The 24,895-nt window shown below is 42.5% G+C and overlaps 1 protein-coding gene across 1 annotated transcript in view; it reads right to left on the bottom strand.

The window, feature by feature from the left end:
• Window positions 1-4,231: 4,231 nt before the first annotated feature.
• Window positions 4,232-24,895, bottom strand: part of cdh13 (cadherin 13, H-cadherin (heart)) — a 254,830-nt gene continuing 234,166 nt past the window's right edge. The window contains exons 11-13 of the mRNA XM_084555537.1: window positions 22,672-22,905; window positions 19,845-20,063; window positions 4,232-5,634 (exon numbers count right to left, since the gene is read on the bottom strand). Coding sequence (XP_084411663.1) covers window positions 5,579-5,634; window positions 19,845-20,063; window positions 22,672-22,905 — 509 coding nt within the window. The 3' untranslated portion in view covers window positions 4,232-5,578. The remainder of the gene's footprint in view (window positions 5,635-19,844; window positions 20,064-22,671; window positions 22,906-24,895) is intronic.

Raw genomic sequence — 24,895 nt, 5'->3', positions numbered from 1 at the left:
TGAATATCCATCCCCTTCATAAAGGCATCCCTGCTGTGTCAAAGTACATAGTCCTGTTGGGTACTCTATTTACAGAACACTTTTGGCACATATTTACAAGACTGATTAGCACTGAGACCAGAGCAATTTTAAGTTTCTAAGAAGTATTAACAGGAAGCACAGATGAGGCTGATACGATGTCATAGCCAGTGTTTAAAGGTACGTGTTTACTGGTGATTCATGAATCCGGGGAGTGATTCATGACTCACCAGCAGTTGCCTAATTTCGTTGCAATCCACCCGGTAATTTATGAGAGAATTCAATACATCATCATGTCAAACTGATGCAAGAAGAAAGTTACTCTAACATTCAAATTTGCATGCCAACATTTCTACAACGGACGTGATGCTGTGGCATCCCTGCTCAGGCGCTACACAACGACGGTGGCTCATGTGCAACGTTTTGAATTTATCTCGACCTATACATGGCTGCTGTGAAGGGTCATGGTGACATGGCCTGCAGGTCTGGGCAGGTGAGGCTACATTATCTGGGTGATGAGCGAAGAAAAACAACATTTGACAGATGGGAGAGTGAAGAAAGAGCCCCTTTAGGGCTAGTTGGATATATTGCTGCCGTAATCACCACCAATATCTGTCAATGGTGCCTTCAACGTTTATCTCAGGTTCAGGGTGTTACTTAACCTTGCTAAGCCTATGCAGAATGAGAGTGCAAATGATAATCGTGTAGTCATTACAGATGAGGTTCTTGTGTTAATAGACGCTAAATGATCATCTAGGAGGGAATAAATGAGTCCAAATGGCTGAGTGGGAGACGGTGGATGGAGGGTATTAGTATCATTATCACTGGATGGTGTGGCTGCTATTGGCATTTCCTGAATTAAACTTACAGGAAGCTGCGAGGAGGAGACTCGCCATGCTGGCAGATCTATAAAGCAGCCACTGCTAATTAGGAAGCAAAATTAAAATGCTCTGCCAATGGTTGGTTATGTTTTGAAACTACAAAGAGACGCGGGCCTCTCCTCTGCAGCATTTCTTCTTTCATTTAGAACTCATAGTTTGCTTTTGAACTTGGTAAGAATTAAGCTTCCTGTTTGTCCTTCTTCTCAGCGCTCACCCTGTCCTACTTAAGTCTAAGAGAATCTCGGCTACTTCTTCCCCGTGAGTGTCTGATATGAAACACCCAACATGTCACATGCCCCTGCCGATGAGCATATGGAAACCTGTGCCAGTACCTCACATAGCACTCACTTAAATGGGAGGTGGGTGATGTTTTCTATCACTGAGGGTAAACTGAATCCATCATTTACTCATGTGCCCCTCATAAACAGTTACTCGTGTGTGCTTGAACATGTGCAGATGCATGCAGGTGTGCACGGCATCATGCATCTGTTGATTCCACGTGTCTTTCAGTGTCTGCAGGTTGTGACAGAGTTGTCAGAGAGTGACAGGGCCAGGTACAGGAAGTCAGGAAATGTCATTTGACCTGTTGATTTGACGGGCTTAGAACACAGCCGGTAAGTGGAGCTGCTGCAGTGCCTGTGATGCAGTCTTGGCCGTCTTGACTGTCAAATCTGAACAGCCAGACACTGTATGTTACACATAGGCTTACTTACACGCCAGGAAGGTATCATTTATATGATGTCCGTAGAAAATATATGTCCATAAATCTACTGAAACATCAAGGAAAAGGGTGTTCAGTAACAAGGTTATACAGTAAGACTTGCCTGTTCTGTACATGTAACGGGAACTATGCAAACAGATCCAAAACTTGAAGGACCAGACTTTTAAAATCCCTACCCTGCCAGTTGAATCATCTCTCCCTTTTACTGCCAATAAGTTTCCATTTTACACCGGTCAGGCACAACATTATGACCACCTTCCTAATATTGTGTAGGTCTCCCTTGTGCCTTCAAAACAGTTGTGACTCATCAGAGAATGGACACCGGCCTCCTGAGGGTGTCCCGTGGTGTCTGGCAACAGAATGCTGTTAGTGGGGGCCTTTGGGTCCTATGGGTTGAGGGGAGGAGCCTTTGTGGATCATCCCACAGATACTTGATCAGTTTGGGATCTGGTGAATTTGGAGGCCAGGTCAACACCACGTTCTGTTGACCATGTTTTCTGAGTTGTTCCTAAACCCTTTTTGTGTGTGTGTCTGTGTCAGGCTGCATCTTGTTGGGGATGGCTGCTGCCATCAAGGTGTGGGGTGGAGGTGCCTGGTCTTGTCTAGGTGGGTGCTACATGTCTTAGTAACATCCACACGAATGAATGCCAGGTCCAAAAGTTTCCCAGCAGAACATTGCACTGTCACAAGATGGTCAACGTTATTTACTTCTCCTGTTAGTGGTTTTAATGTTGTGGCTGTGAAGAGTCTGGCTCATCCAAATTCAACAGAAAGTAGTGAAAAGAAACAGGGTCTCTTTAGTTCAATAAGCTCTGATCTACTGTGACAGCTTGACTGGGAAGTGTTCACATCTATACATGTCAACGTCAGAGATCACAGATTTTGTTGCAGCAACAGCAGATAAATTAACCTCGGTTGCAAAGCAACTCACAAGTAATAAAGGAAGACAACAGGGATGTTAAGACTCGCTGCTTGTTAAAAGAGCTTGGAGGGGCAAGGGGAGTTTTGGATGAAAGCGTATTGCAATCGTTAAAGCTGTCAGCTACCAGTGCAGGTAGCCGACACAAAAACACAATTCAGAAATCACATACTGGGCTGTATCTCAGAGTTGCTGAAGACTAAATAAAGAGTATTAAAAGAGTTAAAGCCACGAATAAATAAAACGGACTGTTTTGTGTTTGAGAATTTTGCATCAAAGTGAAATAGTTTTACAATTACAGGGGTCCTGCATCAATCAGAAATAAAATGGCCATTATTATCATTGCAAGATCATTCAAGTGCACGTCAGCATGCATCAGTGGAAATATAGTCTTTTAACCTGTCTGGATAAAAAGCATTTTGTTGACTTGATATCCAGCACCTGTCAACAAAACAATAGACGAGCAACACAACCGGAGAATGGTCTTTATTTTATTTGCACTTTCCACCCTCTGTGGCGTTTTTCTTTTTTTTTTTCTTGAACAAAGAAATCAGAAAGTTTGAGCGGCTGATGTGTACTATTGGCTTAAATGCAATATTTGGTGAGTGACACTCATTCATAACCAGTATTCCACATGCTGTGCGCTGGTGTCGCCCTTTAATGTGTCCTACATGTCAGTCACTCTAATCTGCTGTGGCAGGGGTCTGTTATTAATATTTTCTACGTAGCTGCAGCTACTGACACTGTCAAGCTTACTTCTGTATACACAGTAGTTTGGTAGGCATTAAAACACCTATAGTGATGCCCTTTAAAGGGAAATTACCATTTTTTACAACCTGGACCATATTTCTGGCATAAAATATGATCGTTTACTCACCCATATAACTTTGGTGTCATTTGGAGTCGTTCGGACGATATTTAGAGCCACATATATCCATATAGAGGGAGTGACTGGGGCACCGAAACGCAGCCTCTAAATAACGCATTATCTGCAGCGAAACTCGTTCCTTTTACCAATATTTTGTTATGATACGCTAGTGCTATTCCCCGTTGAGTCTGGAGTGACGTGCAGCGGTTTGTTGTTCTTTGGCCAGCTGTTCCTCTGTCTGCCTCCACGTCCTCCTTTCAACGGGCTCCTCATCCATATACTCTGGCCCAGAGTGTACGGATGGCCCAGTCATCCACAACCTCAGAATCGATAAAATATTCAGCCATGTTACAAAAAACTAGCAGTAGCAAATTACAGGTAAAAGCTCAGAGATTACATCATCCAAGTCAGAGGTTAGTAGGTCAATCTACAGACCCTGGATGATGATAACAGGTAATTCCGGACTCAATGGGGAATAGCACTAGCGTATCATAACAAAATATTGATGAAATGAACGAGTTTCTCGGCAGATAATGCGTTATTTAGAGGCTGCGTTTCGGTGCCCCAGTCACTCCCACTATATGGATATACGCTGATCTAAATATCGTCCGAACGTCTCCAAATGATACCAAAGTTATATGGGTGAGTAAACGATCGTATTTAATGCTAGAAATAAGGTCCAGGTTGTAAAAAACGGTAATTCCCTTTTAATGTTATAATATTTAAGAAACAAGTTTTAATGAACCTCTAACTCAGCATCATTGAGATGTGTTTACAGGCTATTTTTGAGTTATGCTAAGCTAACCATCTCCTGGTAACTTTCAAACTTAACAACCAAATATGATCTCATCTTGCAACAAGAAAGCATTTTTTTTATTATTTTTAAATGGCCAGCTACTAGTGAGCAAAATTCAGGATGCGTTTACACTTTCAGTTTGGCTAGCTTGCTCCGGAAAAGTATAAAAAGCTCTGCCTCGCTTAGCGTTCACACAAAAACTGTGTGCATGTCAAAAAGCACTCATTGGATTTGTGATGAGAGCTGAGAACGCGCCCCAGAGCTTGTAAAAATGTATAAAGGTGTCAAAACAGCATTAAGAATTCCTCCATTGCACACATCAACAATGTCGGTACTGAACCGTATCGGGCAACTATAGCTGCTGGGGCAGAGTATTCTGTCCAGTGAAATCATAGAATCGAGTGCAGTGTTAAGGTGTCTGGTGCCAAGTCAAAGCAAATACATACAGAATATATAACATTTAAGATTTAACATTTAAACATGCAAACACTTACGTAAACACTTACGGAGCATTGTGGGAATTTTCAGTAACGGCTTTATTAAATTAGTGCAAAAGACAGACATAACTCATTCAAAATGTCATATTTTTCTTTAAGGTGGTCTTCCAAACGAACCCACACACGCTAAGTTCTTCAAGATGAGCCGAGAGGAGGAGGAAAAAAAAAAAAAACAAGGAAAAAGCAAAACTATCCACCAAAACCACAACCTTTGTTTTCTTCTTACACATCTTCTTGTGACCCTAATGAGAGATGGAGAGATGACTGGAGAGGGCAGAACTGACAGGAGACAAAAAAAATTAAAATAATTAACCTAATCACAAGTGCAGTCATCAAAAACTAAGACTCCTGGTTTTGCATTTAATCACAGATTTTAAAATAAAAAAAGAGTAAAAACAAACAAAATAAACGATGTTACAGTAAAATAGTCAACACATCAATAGCATTAGAAATAGTGTCTAGAATTCACAGGAGGAAAAAAAAAAGAAAAGTTTATTTACTCACTGTGTGGGTGACCAAAGAACTTGCAATCAAAGTACATAAGTTAATCAATACTGTATATTTATACAATGGTAAAAAATAAAATATTTATATCATCGTACTTTTTTTAATTTTTTTTTTTTTTAAAGGTTTACACCGTTACTATAAAGATATACTGTTTTCCACTCCATGACAACTAATGCAATAAAAACAGAAGCAAATCGAAGAAACGACTCCAGAGAGTTTCTGACTTTGAAGGCTTATGGCTACCACCTTGTCCTAAACGACCACAACCACTGCAGACAAAGGAAACAGGCTTTGTTCTCTCCGCTTAAAGAGGAAAAAACAAGATCAAACACAGTCTGTGACGAGAAAAGAAAGGAACACATCAAAAAAAGTCAATGCTCTTCCCCCGGACCAGGACGGTAGCTCAGCCTTTGCAGTGTTCTCTGGCCTAGCGAGAGACAGGGAGGTCAATAGATAGATGGGGGGGGTGGGGGTGGGGAAGGCTGATAGATAATGAGACGATGTCTATGCACTGAGGAAGGAAGAGATGGAGGCAAGGGATAGAGACAACAGAGGTAGCTATGAGAGGAAAAAGAAAGCTAGGGGTGGAACAAGTGGCTTCAGGGGAACTGGGGAGGGTGGTGGAGCCTGGAGGCTTAAGGTGTGGTTCAATACGAAATAGATTTCTAGCGTTTGTTGTGTTACAATATCAATATACATGTTGTTTCAAGTATCTTCTATGGATGGGGCATGGTGCCATAAACGCTGCTAACACTCAGCATTTGCCTGCAAGTGCAACGCCCTGGGGCCAAAAATGGAATAAGGTGAAAACTCTAAAAGAGAAATGGAATAATCGATGGTGGGTGAAGTGGAGGAGGGGGAAGAGGACAGACAGAGGTAAAAAAAAAAAAATGAGATGAGAGAAGACTGAAGCCAGGAAGGACATAAGCAACAAGGAAAGTAAAGATGAAGAGAAGGAGGCGACGGCAAAAAACCAAAACGCTGAGTGGTGTTATACAGCAGTTGTGCCAGTGGGGGTTGTGTATATTTTCGTGTTTGATTTGTCGTGGTGAGAAGAGGAGTTCTTCTCGCGTCTTCTTCTTCTTCTTCTCACATAAGCCTTGGTTGCGTGAGGGAGATAAGTCGTTGCTTTTCAGCGTTGCAAAAAGGACTACGGGAGGTTTTCGGCAGAATCTACAGGCCTGGTGGGAGAAGACACAAAAAGAGAGGAGAAGAAGAGCAAGTGAGAAAGGAGAGGAGAAGTGAAATGTGTGGGGAAAGAAAGGGAAAGTACAGCAAAGTCAAGGTCATCTGTGAACCAGATCAACTGCAATCAATTACCCAGGACAAGTGATGGTATCGCCTCATTAAAGATTCAGTAAGGACAGAACAGAGGAGTTATAATTGTTCACTCTTAGGTCAACTTCAGCCAACGGGCAGCCGTGTAATTGGCTTTAATGTGAGAGTCCATACTGAAACTCTGTCAGCGTGCAGCTTCTTCAGGGTTCTGGACAGTTCAATCGATGCGTCTGATCACAAGCAACTCTCTGCAAAGTTAGAGCGCGGATGCCGAGCTTTTGATTTGCCTTGCCGTGTCATTAGGAGACGCTTGCCGCAGTGGATGCAGTTTGGATTAATTGGCTACTGATGTGTGCTTGCGTAATACTTAAAAATCTGATGAATGAATCAGCGTATGGTGGAGAAAAAATAAAGGCGAATTAGCCTGGGCTCAACTTATTTCTTAATTCTGATTGGAGAAACTGCTTCAGTTCACGCAGTGTAATAATAATGATGCTGTTCTCCCTGCTGTGGTTTGAGAGTCTAAAAAAACAAGAAGCGTAGGGCCGGGTATGTTCTCTGGTAATGTGACAGTTTGTCTCATCAGTCTGGTACAATTGCTTCCAATGAGCTGGGTTTAAATTTGATACAACACACACAAACACAATGTCGCACATGTACTTCACACACACACACACACACACACACACACATATATATATATAAACACATGCGCTCGCTGCAGCATGAAATGTGAGAGCTTATTGATTGCCTCTCTGCCAGCCATCTCCTCCCCTCCCTGCTCTTTATTTCTGACATGTTTAGAGACAGCCGAGCATTTGAGAGAAACCCTCCTCGCTCCCGTTCGCCATTCTCCTCATATCCTTTACCCATCAGCCTTTTTACATGTTCTCTGATATGCCTTTATTGCAGCAGTGTCCCGAAACAGCGTTGAAACTCGCTACCTCAATTTTGCACTTGCGAGTTCAAGCGAATGTCACCGAGCCTGCACGGTTATTCTGCAAGCCCCGCGTTTGTGCACTCATCGGCGCACAAGCGCATCCACAAATCTCCTCCTTATTAAATTAAATTAAAACTGAATTAAAAGTTAAATAAATATTGAACTTGCCGTAATGACAAATGTACTTCCAGCTTTCGCACCACTCTCCTAATCCACTTTTTGTATTCATAAGAAGGCCACGCTTAAAGAATGGATTCCCAGGTTCTTAAAGTAAATTTGCACAGCCTGCCGTGATGGAGATAAGCTGCTAACTAGCCTACATTTATAAGAGGAAGTAATAGAGGGGACGTATCTTGTCTCGCTCTCAGTGAAATGTAATTTGTGAAATTTTTAAAGTGCATAGGCAATTAGTCAATATACATGACATTTATAAGGGATGAGGCTAAATTACTAGCAATGGTTAGCATAGAGCTATCATAACTTCACCAACCTAACACAACTAGATTTAAAACACGCAATATAAATCTTCATTTACTGAAAGTTTAATATCCTGTTTATCCTCATACAATGCTTCGTATTTATGCTACAGCTTGTGATGTCATAGTTACCTCCTCATGGTTGATTGGACAGTTTTATATCAGCTGATACACACATTACTTTATTTATAAATGTTAATGGTGCAGCCTAGTTTAGTAATTTTCAATGTGCCAAGTATTTCTGGCATAAAATACAAAGTTTTACTCACCCATATAACTTTTGTGTACTTTGTAGTCCTTCGGGAGATATTTAGATCTGCGTATATCCATGTAGTGGGAGTGACTGGGGCACCGAAACGCAGCCTCTAAATAACGCATTATCTGCCGCGAAACTCGTTAATTTCACCAATATTTTGTTATCGTACGCTAGTGCTATTCCCCGTTGAGTCCGGAGTTAGCTGTTATCATGATCGTGATGTCTTCTGACCAGGATGATGTCGTCTCTGAGCGCCGCACACACCCACGGCGGTTGGCTTGTTTACCTGTAATTTGCTACTGCTAGTTTTTTTGCAACATGGCTGAATATTTTTCCAATTCTGAGGTTGTGGACGAACCATAGCAAAATATTGGTGCAATGAACAAGTTTCTCGGCAGATAATGCGTTATTTAGAGGCTGCGTTTCGGTGCCCCAGTCACTCCCACTACATGGATATACGCTGATCTAATTATCTCCCGAAGGAATACAAATGACACAAAAGTTATATGGGTGAGTAAAACCGTATTTTATGCCAGAAATAAGGTCCAGGTTGCAAAAAACAGTAGTTCCCAATTAAGAGGCTAATGCAGAAAGGGCTTTATGGATGTAGAATTTCTGATAAATATCAAGTAACATTTAATATTTATTAGTGTATACTTTCATCACGTTGGGATTGATTTATAACTTATTATGTGCCTGATATCTTCAAATTTAATTAGCCTCTTGAGGATCTGTAGCTAAGAAAGTTAGATCGTTATACTTGTTTTTAAGAACACTTCACCTCACCGCACAGATATTTTTTGCTTGTTTGTTTTTTACCAAGAGGAATGGATGAGGTGTACCGTCAAAAACATTTAGCCCTACTCAACAGGCTTCCCTATAAGCCTTGTGTTTTTACTGCTAATCTTTCAAAATGTGATGTAAAACAACAAATTTGGAGGCGGCAATTTGTCATAGGTGGAGTTTTCTTTCCAAAGCATTCACTGTTTTATGCTTTATTTTGTTTCTATTGAGAGAGCTTGAGTGGGCTGCACGGTTGCCCTCGCACCTCTTGTGTGCTTTGTCTAATAAGTTGGCAGTCAGACTAACTGATCATGCATTTTGACTGCTGACATGCCAATAGTGTTTTCTATTTCTGTCTATATCCTCCTCAGTCTCTCTCTTTCTGTCTGTGATATTAAGGAGCAGTCTTGAGGAATGTGTGATATAATGTTCCAGACACTGCGAAATGAAATGGGCTGTATATTTTGAAAAAAAATATATAAAAATAATCTATCCCAAGTGATCGAAGCATGCCTAAATGGAGGTGAATATCTAATAGGGGAGAGAGTATATGCAGGGAGTGGGGATGATTGATTATTTATTTATTTTTTTCTAATGCCCCTTATCAGAAGTGCCCTGAAAGGGAAATAAAAAGTGAGAAACACTCAAAGGAACTGACAATTTAGAAATTAGGTGTTCGCTAATCTAATGAGACTCAGGAACTCCCGGATACAGAAGACAGAATTCTCCGCCTCTGGCTAATAAGTCAAGACGTCAACATGGAAATAAGCTGCTGAATCAATTCAACCTCAGCTCCGGCAGAGAGACAGGGACTATGAAGTCATAGGTCAGGAATGGATTGAGGACGGAATTAGATAGGAAGAGATGAACAGAATATAATCACTCCACCTGATATCGGCTTTGTAATGTATGAGACACTTTTGTTGTGTGCGAATGTGCAGAATCAGCTATAATACCACACTGCAGGTCAGGTAGTCAGCTGACCTCATTCTTTGGACACATAATGTTGCTGAACCTAGACCTGAGCAACTGCAGCAACCCCAGATCATAGCACTGCCCCCACAGGCTTGTACAGTAGGCACTAGGCATGATGGGTGCATCACTTCATCACCACATGACCTTCTTCCATTGCTCCAGAGACCAATCTTTATGCTCCCTAGCAAATTGAAGCCTTTTTTTCCGGTTAGCCTCACTGATTAGTGGTTTTCTTAAGGCTACACAGCTGTTCAGTCCCAATCCTTTGACTTCCCTTCACATTGTACTATGGAAATGCTCTTACTTTCACTATTAAACATAGCCGAGTTCTGTTGTTGTTTTTCTTCCATTTGAATTTACCAGACGTTTAAGTGAGCGCTGATCACGATCAATCAGGATTTTATTCCGACCACATTTCTTCCTCGAAGACGAAGGTTCTCCACTATCCTTCCAGTTTCTAATAATGTGTTGAACAGTTCTTAATCCAGTTTTAGTAGTTTCTTCAATCTCCTTAGGTGTTTTCTCTGCTTGATGCATGCCAATGATTTGACCTTTCTCAAACAGACTAAGATCTTTTCCACGACCACAGGATGTGTCTTTCTACATGGTTGCTTAAGAAATGAGAAGCTACTCATTGCATCAGTTGGGGTTAAATAACTTGTTGCCAGCTGAAAGATAATCACCCATGCAGTAATTATGCAATAGGAAGCACGTACCTATTTGCTAAAGCCCTATTCGCACGGGACTAGTTTTACCTGGGGACGTCATGTGATTCAGAAACGACCCCGTTTGTGTTTCATGTGGCGCATTCGCACGGGATAAGCAAACTGCCTCTGAGTAAATGTCTTTTACTCTAATTTAATGCATAAATTATTTGTTGCATATTTATGTCTCTGCTACTTTACGCTTCATTCCACTGCATGTCAGAGGACATTTTACACTTTTTGACAGCTTTAGTTACTTAGCGAATTCTAATTGATAATAAAAAAATATATTTTTAAAAATGAAACATGATGAGACTATTGATCCCGGGAAAGAAATTACGAATGACTTGTCAGTATTTAAATCAGCTCCACCTTTGTCGATGAACACATTAATGCTTGATTTCATGATTTCATCCGTCTAAATGGGTGAATGGGTCAGACATACTGATGTTGTACCCTAACATCTGTCCAAACTTTGATTTACAACACATCCTACATAATTCTTAAATGACGAGAGCCAGAAAAAAAAGCCGCAAATCAAACAAAGGTCTTGAAAAAGTAAAAACACACCCCAAAATCACAAGGATGCCGATTCGCACTGGATTAGTATTATCACAGGACCTCTGTGTTACGTGAAATAGGGTAGGTAATTTGCGGTGTAATTTTTACTTTACAAATTACGGACATGGCCGATTCGCACGGGATTAAGATCACAGACGACCTCCGCTATTATTACAAATTATCGGAGGTCCCTGGGTAAAACTAGTCCCGTGCGAATAGGCTTAAGTTAAATCCAGGTGGCGACTTTTTCCTGTTACATTACATTTCCTCTAATCTATGGCTGTAGTTGTTGATCTGTCCACCAATCAGGCATTAATTAATCTTTTCTAATATTATGTAGGTCCTACAAAACTGTTGTTTAAAGTTAAACTGTTGACTCTGATGAGTCACTGAGTTGCTGCCATCAAGGAGTGTCATTGCGATGGGGTGCCTGGTCTGGTCTAGGTGGGTGCTACATGTCTAAGTAACATCCACACGAATGCCATGTCCAAAAGTTTCCCAGAAGGACACTGAATTGTCACAAGATGGTCAATGTTATTTACTTCTCCTGTCAGTGGTTTTAATGTTGTGGCTGACCAGTGTAAGCGTGACATTTCTGGGAATGCAGCATAACGTTCTCACATCTGTTTGCTGCTTGGAAACGTTCCCAAAATATATGGTACAATCTCATGTGTATATATACGCAGTATAAACAATATTCTCTGTCACTCCCCATTCCAACGCCACATGAAAAACAGATACTCGTGTGTTATATAGAGAGGGAACCTACTTTCATTCCTCAATACCAGTGTCTACATTTTTGGCTCGCACCTCCTTTCACCGTGTACATAAATGACCTATTCCTGTACCACCACAGCCATTTACTGATGTTGACTTATCTTTCTGTCTCCACTTATTGCCAGTCTCTCTGGGTAAAAGCGTCAGCTTAAAGCGTAAAATGTAAATTTAACAAGCTGCGGGAGGCGAAGGAGAATTGGGACACTGGAGGGAACAGTAACCCGTTTCCCTGCCTTTTCTAATTGCTGAGAGGAGACAAGGGCGACAGTTGATTAGCCCAGGTATGTCACGGCTGCTCGACGAAAACAGAGGCATAGCAGCATGAAGAAGGAACATTATAGAGGAAGACAGAGAATCTGTCAGGGTATAACACTGACTGTAATGAAAGTTAATAAGCTGTACCAATGCACAGAATTTAAAGATGAATGAGCCATATATTTTTTGGTGAACTGGATTGCACTCATATTTTACACATGCACAATTAAAAAAAAAAAAAAAGGAGTAATGAGAAACTTATTTATACATTTACTATTTCACAGTAAGTCAGAATTCTTCAGATTTTCATTAACTCAAGCCCAGGTTTGGATCACATGATCATTTTATGAACATTAACCATTCAGTGCATTTATATTCCGTAGCTACTTGTCTATACAGCATTTCTATTGTTAATGGTCACCATTCCTGCCTCTGACTACGACATTTCTTTACAAGCGTGAAGCATTAAATCCAATCATGGGCCGTGTGGTGATGGAAAAAGGACAATTATTTATATTAACATGTGGAGTTTTGTGGCAGTGTAAATGGACATATAATCTCTCATCTTTTCTATTCATGAAGTAGAAGCTGCTGGAAGAATGTTTGCAGGAATTGTACTATTAAACGCCACTTGCTAACCAGGATCAAAGATGTTCAGCCATAGACTGTATATAAATATGGACAACACATCCCCACTTGGAAATGGGAACGTCTGGCTCCAGCTTGTTGCAAACAAACTGACGCTATTTTCCCGGGGATACGGGCAGCGCCATCATGTGACTTTGGATCCAGAGCGGCCCAAGAGTGGAGCCACACTGAGCTGCGATGTCTATGACCCCGCCCACACTTCCTCCAGACTCACTCACGTTTTCGTTTGATTAATACTGCGCTCCACTCTACCTCCACCAGTTACAAAGAAATGCTGAATTATACACAGTACTTAACTATTTATTTGTTTTTTTTCCTACTCTCACAGTCCTATGGGACCACTTCAAGGAGCGGTTGGCATGGCAACTTGTAGTCATCAGGATGTCATATCCTGTTTCTATAGCATCAAATATCTTACTCAAAGAAAAATTCTCAGAAAATGGACATTTGAACATAACTCAGTATTATCTTAACTATCCAAAATGACTGAAACAATTCATGAAAAAATACTTATTCGACGTGTATTTTAGCGTTTTCATTTGGTCCAAGTCCCATCCACTAACATGGAGGGGGTGGAGCTTATGACCTATACTGCAGCCAGTCACCAGGGGGAGCTCTACTTGCTTTGGCTTCACTTTTGAGGAGCTGTTCCACTGCCCATCTTTATACAGTCCATGCGTTTGCAACAGATTCTACAGATTCTCTAGGACTGCACCAAAAATCTAAAGATTTCTGTGAAACTTCCCAAACCACTGAAATGCCCCAGTGAAACCCGTCAGATACACTGACCTGCAACGAGAAAACTAAACGCGATTATTGTTAACCTATACTGGAAATCAGCAGTGAGAAAGAGCTGCAAAACTGCTGCAATCACATAGTTAGAGTTCACATTTGAATTACCTCATCTGGAATATAAATTCTTAAACGCATTTAAATAATACATATTTTTGCCAGCTTGAGATTTGGGACTGGAAAGTCCCCGCACGTCCTTGTATAACTGTTAGCAACAGATGTAGCAACAAATGTAGCAACAAATCATTTATAATACATGAGTGAAACATGAGCGCAGTCTAATGCAACAGCTTTACACTTATGAGCAATTTATGAAGCCTTTAAAGATGCCTTGCTAATGATCAACAAATAATTTATGCATCTTTCATGCAAATCCAACTTTTTGGGTTCCTACTGTGTGCAGCTTACATGTTAATATGAGGTAAATGTGTACATATTATCTGCAAATAATAAAATTCCATATTTTTTTATGGGGTAGATGTCATAACTAAAAGTCAGTACCTAATTAGAGTCTCTAAACATGTGTTCTAGTTCAGGTAGAGCTCAGCTGGTTATAGCGGTTCACTTAAGAAACGGTGCACCTCTTCAAATCCCCCTCATGTGTCTTTTCAAATCTCAGTTCAAAGATCAAAACCCCTTCACAGCTTGATCTGGAGGCAGAAACAACTGCTCCACGATACACATCACTCCGGCACGAGGTCTCTTCAAAGAAGTCTGCGGAAAAAGCCATATTTTTACAAGAGTAAATAAGCCCCTAAACATCCTGTCTCTCTAGCTGGGAGGGGATTAGTGTAGAGCTGGAGAGGGAAGAGGAGAAGTGGCTGTCAGAGCGAAGCGAGGGATCAGACTGGAGGAATAGCGTGGACTAAAACCCCCGGGAGGATGGAGGTAAATTAGTGGCATCTGGGCCGGGAGTTGTTTGTTGTGTTTCATTTTAAACGCCGTCCTTTTAACCACCCTCTCTTTCTCTCCTTTACCCTCAGAATTACATTATTAGTCATTCTGCAAACTACAGAGGAGCACACAGAAGCAGTAGCTCGCTGCAGTGCATTAAAGGCAGGCAAGTCTGCAGCTGAAGCCGGTAATCCTGGAAGGAAATGATTGCAGAATTCGGTTCGGGGTCGTCACAGACCTCTCTAAATCGAGCACATGCGGGGCATATTAGAGCAGTGTAGGAAGAAATGGGTGTGCGCATGCGAGAGTTCAAGAGCATCAGCATGGGTCTCCCTAGAGATTATCATTTTAACACCTTATTTCTCATAAACCAATTTCCCACATGGTGACGATAGGGGGAGGAGAACGTATTAATCTCCAGAGTCCTACAAGTGCAGACTACACTGTATTTACATGCAGTATATATTGGCCAACTAACTGCTTCCAAACTCGAATGATCAGCTCTGAGGTTGGGGGAAACTGCATGTTCTGTACAGTTCACATGTACACTGATAGGGGGCAGTGTGGTCATCTGTGTTGCCACCTGTATTTCTACACAAAGCGGAGCATTCCTCCTTATAATTACTTAAAGAATTAGTAATCCTTCCTTTTTTCAGTGTATGTCTGCAGCATATGCATACTGACTGCACCTACCTTACCCAGTTTGGAAATCTTATCTCATGAGAGGGAGATTTACCACGCCAGATCCGTATGTGCACGTATGTTTCAGGCATTTCCCACCACAGTGCTGTCATTGTTCCCTACTTTATCTTTATCTGTGCAAATATGTGTGAGCGTTTGCTGCACAATGATCTCAAAAGATATGGAGTGAAAGTAGGCTCCCGCAAAGCCCTGGGCTTTATCTGGCAATCCTGCAACAGCAAACAAAGGTCTCTTAAGCATAAGAAGACACAGTAAACGTTGGAGCTCTGCACACACAGGCGCACTCTCACCCACCCTCCCTCCATCCCTCCCTGCCTCTCTGTCCTGCAGGGTTACATACATTATTTAAGGGTCTGAAAAGCAACCCCAGTTGAGCATTACATGGCTGAGAGCAAGGACAGAAAGGCAACGTGGCTCCAACTCCGGCGGTGCTGCTCGGCTCAGCGGTGCGGAAGGAGCCGGTGGAAGAGGGTGGATGGAGAGGTGTGATCGGCTGAGGTCGGTGACAGCAACAGCACAGGTCACCGCCATGTTAATGAGCATGCTTCACAACCCACACATCGTTTAAAACAGTTTTGCATCCGGCATATCCGTGCAGCAAGAGCAGATCTGATGATGCCATTGAGTCTATTCATCTAATAATTTTGTTGAAGTACTGGTTTAAACCTTTCCAGTTCTTCTTTCCATCTCTCTTTCTCCCGAAGCCTCGTGCGAAAGCAAAAACACACCAGATTCATCATTCAATTTAACTTCACGTAATATCCGAGTGAACCTGATTTTCGGTTTCACACTCCATCCATACACGCGCGCACAGTCTGTCACTCCTGTGCTCACATCAGGAAGCTTTCGTGCCTCTCGCTTTTCTTTTTTTTTTTTCTTCTCTCCTCCTGACTCTTGCCTCCGACACATTCGTCACGGAGGTGTAACGTCAAAAATAACAAATTGTGAATTTGGCGATTTATTATTCCGACAGTGTAACTTCGCTTTAGTTTCTCTGCAGCGAAAATAAACATATGTAGCTTTACTCGACCGAGCTTCACTATGCAGAATAATGCCTGAACGTACAATTACATTAATCTGCCTTAAGGGGAACGTCACTGTTGTCACCTTTAATCCCTGTAGTTTACGCAAGCGTGACATGGAAACCTTAAGTCCTCTACTATAGAGCAGTACACCGCCGACTGTCAGTAGACACTGGAGCCTGCTTTCAGTTCTTTTGGCTTTGGAGTGTAATGCCTCGCTGCGACAGTATTTGTTTGATCTCTATTTATAGCGACAAATCTTGCCATTGATTATTCTGACAGATGCCATTTTTAACCATGGTGCACCTGGACGACTGGCACGCAGAAGTCACGGAGAAGCATGTTGCGCTGCTGTGACAGCTGGAAACTGTGATCTGTCACACTTTCAGCATTGCTGCATATTTATCGGGGTTTTAATAGGCAATTTAGACATTTATTGGTTACTTATTAATTTATTTGTGCGCGTTTCACACCAACATGCTGTAGAAATGCTGTTCATATAATGATGCTATTTTAGTTGATGAAGCAAAGAAGGGTTTTATTTATTTATTTATTTTTAACCGGAATGGTAAGACTACAGGTTTTGGTTAAATGCTAATGATGTCTGCCACAATCTTTCTAGACATGACAACAAAAAATAGTTCCCGTAAGTGTATTGGGATAAAACAGATGAAATGCACTCACAGGGAACATCTTGCCAGTAATTCCTACAAATCTCTGTTGCCGGTAAACAGATTGCAAAGTATTTAACATAAATGTTTCCTTGTAATGTTTATTAAAAAATGCATTGTACACCGATCAGGCATAACATTATGACCACCTTCCCGATATTGTGTAGGTCTCCCTTATGCCTCCAAAACTGCTGTGACTCATCAGAGAATGGACATAGGCCTTCTGAGGGTGTCTTGTGGTGTCTGGCAACACTATGTTGTTAGTGCCTTTGGGTCTTATGGGTTGAGGGGAGGGGCCTCTGTGGATCATCCCACAGATACTTTATCAGTTTGGGGTCTAGTGTATCAGGCTGCATCCTGCTGGGGATGGCTGCTGCCATCAAGGACAGTCATTGCTATGGGGTGGGGGTGCATGGTCTGGTCTAGGTGGTTGCTACATGTCTAAGTAACATCCACATGAATGAATGCCAGGTCCTAAAGTTTCCCAGCAGAACACTGTATTGTCACAAGATGGTCAATGTTATCTACTTCTCCTGTCAGTGGTTTTAATGTTGTGGCTGATCGGTGTACAGGCTTTACTTTACTGGGAGATTTTATTTTTATAATGTTGATGCTAATTTTTTTATGAACGTAGTATTTAGGGGACATGCTTGGCTGTGTAAGATGTCATGAAGGGAAATGCAGTTGCATGGAGACAGGGACATTAAGGAAGCTGTCCTGCTGGCCCTGCAGACTGCACGCCTGTTGCCTCGTGGGCAAAAACTGAACAAAAGTGAAGAGTTTAATCTTCACACCTTTATTCTCTCGCCTCTCTTTCCCATCCTTCCCCTCTGGCTCTTTTTCATTTTTCTTCCCCTCATCTCTGTCCCGCGAAGGTCAGAGTTCAGCTTGGAGATAAGGGAATTGAAACAGGATCCTCTCTGCCTCTCCGTCAGGCTATCTGACTATACACTGCTGCGATCAGTCCCCTCTATCTGTCCCCCAGCACAGGTCTCTGTGATGAGCTCGAGCAGGAGTCATCCCTCTGAGTGCCCTGCGTCTGTGTGTGTGTGTACCCTCTGCGTCTGACTTGGTGGAACCTCTGTTCCTCAGCTGTAATACCGTCTGAGTTTCCCTATCGACGCCGTCCTTGTTTAGTCTCTCTTTCTGTTATCTCCAGCCTCCAGTTCCAGGGTAACTCCGTTCAACGGTCTGTATGCGCAAAAATGCCTTACTCCAAAAGAATGGGACGCGTTCAGAGTCACTGGAAAAGGCATCCGAGGAATCTGTTGTCTGGAGCAGCTATTTGGTTAATGAATGTCACTGTCTATCACCGCACTATTTACAGTAGAATAATGAATGCTACTGTCGTTCAGAGTGAAAGGACATCTGGAGAGCAGACTTTTTCCTAATGACATCTTGGCATGTCAACCAATTATAAGGCTTTCTAGTTCAGACACACACTGCTGCTGCTGCTGCTGCCATGGAAACCAAAGATAACAAAAATTACAAGAGAGCATGAACAGCGAACCGACTGTTCCAGGAGCTAGGATGCTCTCAACCATAAAACTTTCTGAGAGGTGGCTGCCCGTTCGCCAATGCTGACACAGCATCAGCTTATCCTCATGCATGATTAGTGTGTTGCGGTGCACCTGCAACTAATAATCTATCAGTGCTGGAGTGCGGTGTGCTCATGGCACCGCTTGCAATCTGTTGTCGAGTTAATTTAATACTTTGAGTCCCGTGAATCATAAGTTTAGACCGAAAATGCGGGCGACTAAGTGCTCAGAACTGAATCATCGGAGAACAAGATGATGAGTTCTTCAAGGCAAAGCTTCGCACAAAGCCTTCCGACACACAGCATCTGCTAGAAACGAGTGTTTGGTAAAAAAGATATGCATCAATAGACGGATTGATCCGTTCCCAGGGGAAGATCAATGGGTCATGCTAGAAGCTGTGACTCAAAGATACGGAGAGAAAAGGGAGAAAACGAGACTTTGCCTGTAAGCAAAGGATTACAAGGAAACTGTGGCTGATTGCTAAATAAAAGAGAAAGCGAAAGCGGTGCAGTGAAGGAAAAACGGTGGCAGAGGGGGCTGCGGGAGGGGAGGCAGAAAGCAGACGGAACACGCAAGCGGAAGTGATCAACGGGACGCGCTGGAAAAAAAAAAGGTGTCAGGATCAGAGAGCTGAGAAGACAAAGGGGAACAAGAGTGGGTGGTGGTTTGCCTGATGATCTTCAATGAAACACTTCACAGTCAAACACAAATTAGCAGAACAAAGATGGAGTTTTAGGATTTTTAGGCTGGGAATGAATCTGTTTCACATCTTTCTCTTTTCCTCTCTCACTCCTCATCTTTTGTTTTTTTTGTCCTCTCCCTTTCAGTCTGTCACCATCTGTCCCACTGTACCGGTCCTCCAGCGTACAGCGAGCTGGACTATAAACTACAGAGAACGAGCCCAGATGGGAAAACAGGATCTCAGGGGCGCTTAAGTTGCAAATGTTTTACCAAACTAGCCGTTGGACGTCCTCAACAAGGTGTGTGTAATATGTGAACGGAGAGGGCTGAGTTATTCGTGTTATTGCTAATGGCTTAAATGAGATATTCAGAGTAAATTTAAGCCTGACCTCCTGTGTAAAAGACAGTCTTGCCATAGGCATAAATGCAGGGAATGCCAACAATACAGAATATCTTAAAAATGCTAGTGTACTCAGCTTTTACTGTGGACCAAATACAAAGAATTGCTTTGCTTCTATATAAAATTACTCCAAAAGTGTGTAAGATTTGGCACAAGATCCTGTACCGATGTCTGAAACGGACCCGACACATCAACATTCATCCACATTTGAACAAAGATACCCGAAAACAAATGATCACACCGAGTTCTCTGTTGTTGTGTGACGGGGGTGTGATGGTACTTACAGAGTAGGGCGAGCAGAAGTGTTGCGAGCAGAACGAGAGCGCTGGCAGAGTGGGAGTGGGCAGAGCTGCAGTGCATCTTGTTCTTCTTGCAGATGCACACCTGAACCTTGACCTCCGTGCTGTTGGACAAAGGGGGCACCCCCGAGTCAGTGATGAGCAGCGGAAGCTGGTAGTTGGCTTTCTTCAGACTGTGCAGAAGCATGATTTGGGAGTGCGTGGCTGCGGGAGACACACAGAGGAAAAAAAGGTCAGGTTCAGTGGTCTGGATGGACGGTAACTAGTCTGTCCCGTGTGTGTGTGTGTTGTCCGTCTAGTTTGCATTAAAAGCTTCCTATTTTGCGAGGCAGACGAAACGAAATGCATGCATTAAAACTTAAAACCTGTGGGCCTCAAGTTACTGGCTGCAAAGCTGTTTCTGACAACTGAGGTGACAAAATTGGCACCACTTAAAGTTGCACAAGATTCTTACATTATGTTGCATCATGCTTTAAAATTTTCTTAAGAAACACATGAAAAAATATTGGAGCCACCTCTTCACTTGAGGCTGCAATGTCTCACGATATGCAAAGCTGCACATTTTACCTGTCTGCCAGAGCCGTTAGCTCCGGGATAGGAAACTTTAAGCTTTGCATTTAATTAGAAGAGAAACTACACTGTCCAGTGTGTGTGTGCTCGCAACAATGTCAAAACACAACTAAACAGTAATGAGGAACATGTCATAAATATTGAGGGCGTTTGTACAGTTCACCATCACTTATAGGCAGAGGTGGATAGTAGTGAATTACATTTATGAGCCCCATGAATCAGGTTATTGTCATCTTGGAATATGCCCGTGCCATCAGGGAAGAAAAAAAATCCATTGATGGAATAACCTGGTCATTCAGTATATTCAGGTAGTCAGCTGACCTCATTCTTTGGACACATAATGTTGCTGAACATAGACCTGAGCAACTGCAGCAACCCCAGATCATAGCACTGCCCCCACAGGCTTGTACAGTAGACACTAGGCATGATGGGTGCATCACTTCACCTGCCTCTCTTCTTACCCTGATGCCCCCATCACTCTGGAACAGGGTAAATCTGGACTCATCAGACCACATGACCTTCTTCCATTGCTCCAGAGTCCAATCTTTATGCTCCCTAGCAAATTGAAGCCTTGTTTTTCCGGTTAGCCTCACTGATTAGTGGTTTTCTTAAGGCTACACAGCTGTTCAGTTCCAATCCCTTGAGTTCCCTTCACATTGTACGAGTGGAAAAGCTCTTACTTTCACTATTAAACATAGCCCTGAGTTCTACTGTTATTTTTCTTTGATTTGATTTCACCAAACGTTTAAGTGATCGCCGATCACGAACAATCAGGAATTATTTTCGACCTCGAAGACGATGGTTCCCCGCTATCCTTCCAGTTTTTAATAATGCGTTGGACAGTTATTTACCCAATTTTAGTAGCTTCTACAATCTCCTTAGATGTTTTCTCTGCTTGATGCATGCCAATGATTTGACCCTTCTCAAACAGACTAACATCTTTTCCCACGACCACAGGATGCGTCTTTAGACATGGTTGTTTAAGAAATGAGAAGCTACTCATTGCATCAGTTGGGGTTAAATAACTTGTTGCCAGCTGAAAGATAATCACCCATGCAGTAATTATCCAATAGGAGGATCCTACCTATTAACTTAGTTAAAATGATTTGAATTCTCATTTGAGCACAGTAAGGAAAAGTGTAATTTCAAGTGGTGGAGGTGCTGACCGACATGATATGTGTTTTATCCTGTAGGTGTGCGCTCACTGCTGAGACGGTTCAGAACTACAAGCTAGCAGTATTCCATATGCACCGTACTTGTTGCCCCTCAACACTTTATGTACTCACTGAACATCAACTCCTGTGCTGAAGAATGGATCGCTTGGGAAATCTGAGGTTGGCCAAATTTGTTCTCCATGTACTGGAGTCAGATTAAAAACAAAACAAAAACTAACCTCTGAAAACTGAAACTAGAAATACACCGTACTGTCAAGACATAAGCACCAGCTCCCCTGCTTCCACAGACACACACGGCTCAGGCGTTCACAGCGCCAGTCCATTTCACTAGGAGTGGGCTCTTTCTCTGCTGGCCCTATCTGTCTCTTCCAGCGGTGGTGATTGAGGAGTGTCTGTACCTCCCTCTCCTGCTGTCAGTCACAGCTAATACCTCTGGGCAGGTTTTAGCTCTGGTCTGTCACTCAGACACACACAGACAGTGCTGTCGGTCATGCAACCCTGATTCAATGTCTTGGTTGTCGAACCTCCTCCCCACTTTCCGCGTTCTATCGTTTATATTTTTTTTTTCTCCTCTTCATCTTCAACGTGTGATCTCTATGAACATCTTCAGTTGAGGCTGCTCCATCTGTATTCTGGACACACTCGCATCAACACTGTGTGACAGGATATAAAATTGTACCCAGATGAAATGACCCTTGAATTTTCTTGCAGTGGAATTGACTTAAGTGCTTTGGCAGTTCTTTGTCTCCTGTCTTTCTTTCTGGTTTATTTTTATTCCTAAATTCCCAGGGTGCTTTCTGGAAGCTCTTAGACAACAGGCTAAAAGCTCTTGGTGAAGGGGAAAGGAAAAAGTGACTCATATACAGCGGGATGGCTTGCGGTGTGGCCTACGAAAGTTATTGTTGGCGAGCAAATGAGAACGTCTGCCCCTTGAATGAAACATGTACTGATTGCTGGAAGTCCCGATGTCTTCCAATTGGCGAAACATTTCCCGCCACTAATTACCGAATAGTCTCAATATGTCAGTTCAAGAGCACGCAAATCTCATTTTCAGATGAAATACTCACAGTTAACCCTTGTAACCTTCCATGTTTTGTCGAGGCCAGGCTGTTTTCCCAGTTCAATCTTAAAGGGTGCAGCGTTAGGTGGCAGGTCCTTGTCCCAGCCCCCGACTATGGCCACGTTCATGTCATGGGCATCCTCACAGACTCGCGCTACTGATGGCACGACATAGGGGGCGTTGTCATTATAGTCTTCAAGGTGAATGACCAATGTGCCGGTACCTGTGGCTGGAGGATTCCCTGGAAACACACAAAAAAATATGCACGTTAGTTTGGGAAAAAGCGACATTTAATGCCCTCCTTGTTGGCCTAAATGCTAATCAACATGTGGGGAATGTGGCACTTAATGACCTGGACAGATGCGAAGAAAGCAATAATGTAATGTGCCTGCAGTGAAACATGGTGTGCCCATGATCACTGGAAATGCTGCTTTCAGTGCTCCTCATTCTGCCAAGTTAAAATGCTTTCAGCTGAATTCCAAGAGCAAATCAAGACACAATGCTTAAAAAAAAACACAAATATGTCACTAAACTTAATTAAATCCATGCTGCTCAGCTGACCTGATTTACCCCAAACAATACAAAACCGTGTGTCATTTTGATGTCGGAAGAGCATGAATCACAGTGGCTGGTGCTTTGCAACAGAGCATTTTGACTTGGCATTCGGCCGACTTCTGTGTTTGGATGAGATTGCACCTTATTGAAGGAAGCTGGGTTAAAAAGCAGCTTGGCTCTTCTCTATTATGGCTCTCTGTTTCACTGCGATTAGAGGTTATTAAAAAACCCACATGGCATCCAATAACAGCTCCAGAGGTCAGTCAGCAATTAACACCCAAAGACAAGATCTGTAATTGAAAAATAGGTCTCCTCAACCTTTTCTAGGCGAAAAAAAAAAATAATATTTGCAGACAATTTAGGGCAGAGTGGGGGGAAAAAAACAAGTCCTGATATATGTGCAATAAATGTCAAGGGATGCTGGGATGAAATCCAGTCTGGGTTTTTACGGTGCTGTTAGAGAAAGCTCCGCGGGCTGAGGAGGAAATGTTCCCGCCGTGAAATGCTGATTTGGTGAAAGTTAACTTTTTAAGACAAACGCCTTAATCAAACATGAAGTATGAATTTGGTGAGGCCATTCTGTTGCAGTTGCAGAGCCTTGCGTATAAATCATAATTTTAACAAGCTATGATTAAAATGTACCAACTGCAGTATTATACACTGATCATTCACAACATTATGACTATGACCACTGACAGGAGAAGAAGTTTCCCAGCAGAACATTTACCACAAACTTTTAGACCTTGCATTCATTCATGTGGATGTTACATGTAGCACCCACCTGGACCAGACCAGGCACCCCCACCACATAGCAATGACACTCCTTGATGACAGCAGCCATCCCCATCCCCTGATGGTTTAGGAACAACTAAAAAAAAACATGAAGAACAGCACAAGGTTTTGACCTGGCCTCCAAATTCACTAGATTCCAAACTGATCAAGTATCTGTGGGATGATCCACAGAGGCCCCTCCCCTCAAAGGTCCCCCACTAATAACATCCTTTTGCCAGACACCACAGGACACCCTCAGAAGGCCCATGTCCATTCTCTGATGAGTCACTGTTTTGGAGGCACAAAACACATAGTACCAACTGTAGATAACTAACCAGTTCCAAAAATTCCCCATAAAATCTTCTTGACATTTCACGAAATGGTCAAGAAGATTGCATCTAATCAAAAGCTTTCCTGTACTCTTGGCCGTGGATTTATTAATTTTGCATCCCTCTCGTAGGAGCAACACTCCACTGGAGCTGATCAACTGGAGCTGAGCAATCGGAGCAGACTGAGCTAGCCTTTTTGCAGCTCTTTGTTAGTCATTTAATGGGAACTTTAAGCATGGGTTGTTGGAATACACTGTTTTTCGGTGATATGTGTAACCAAGAAAATGTGGACTGGAGGCGGGGTCCACCCTGGACAGGTCGCCAGTCTATCGCAGGGCTAACCACACTCAAACCTACGGCCAATTTAGAGTCACTAATTAACCTAACAAGCATACGCTACTACCAAGCTGACCAATCACAGCTCTTGCATTCTGCGAGGGCTACATGTGTAGGTTACGCCGCCTACCTCCCGCAGTACTTTAAATGAGCCTTTACTCTTCTGGGGAGGTGCACGTTAGGCTACGGCATCTGGAGTCCGCGTAGGGTCTGGGCAGATGCCGTAGCTACACCACCAAA

The sequence above is a fragment of the Chelon labrosus genome, assembly GCF_963514085.1.
Source record: "Chelon labrosus genome assembly, chromosome: 11".
NCBI lineage: Eukaryota > Metazoa > Chordata > Actinopteri > Mugiliformes > Mugilidae > Chelon > Chelon labrosus.
This window is presented reverse-complemented; position numbering and strand designations above follow the sequence as displayed.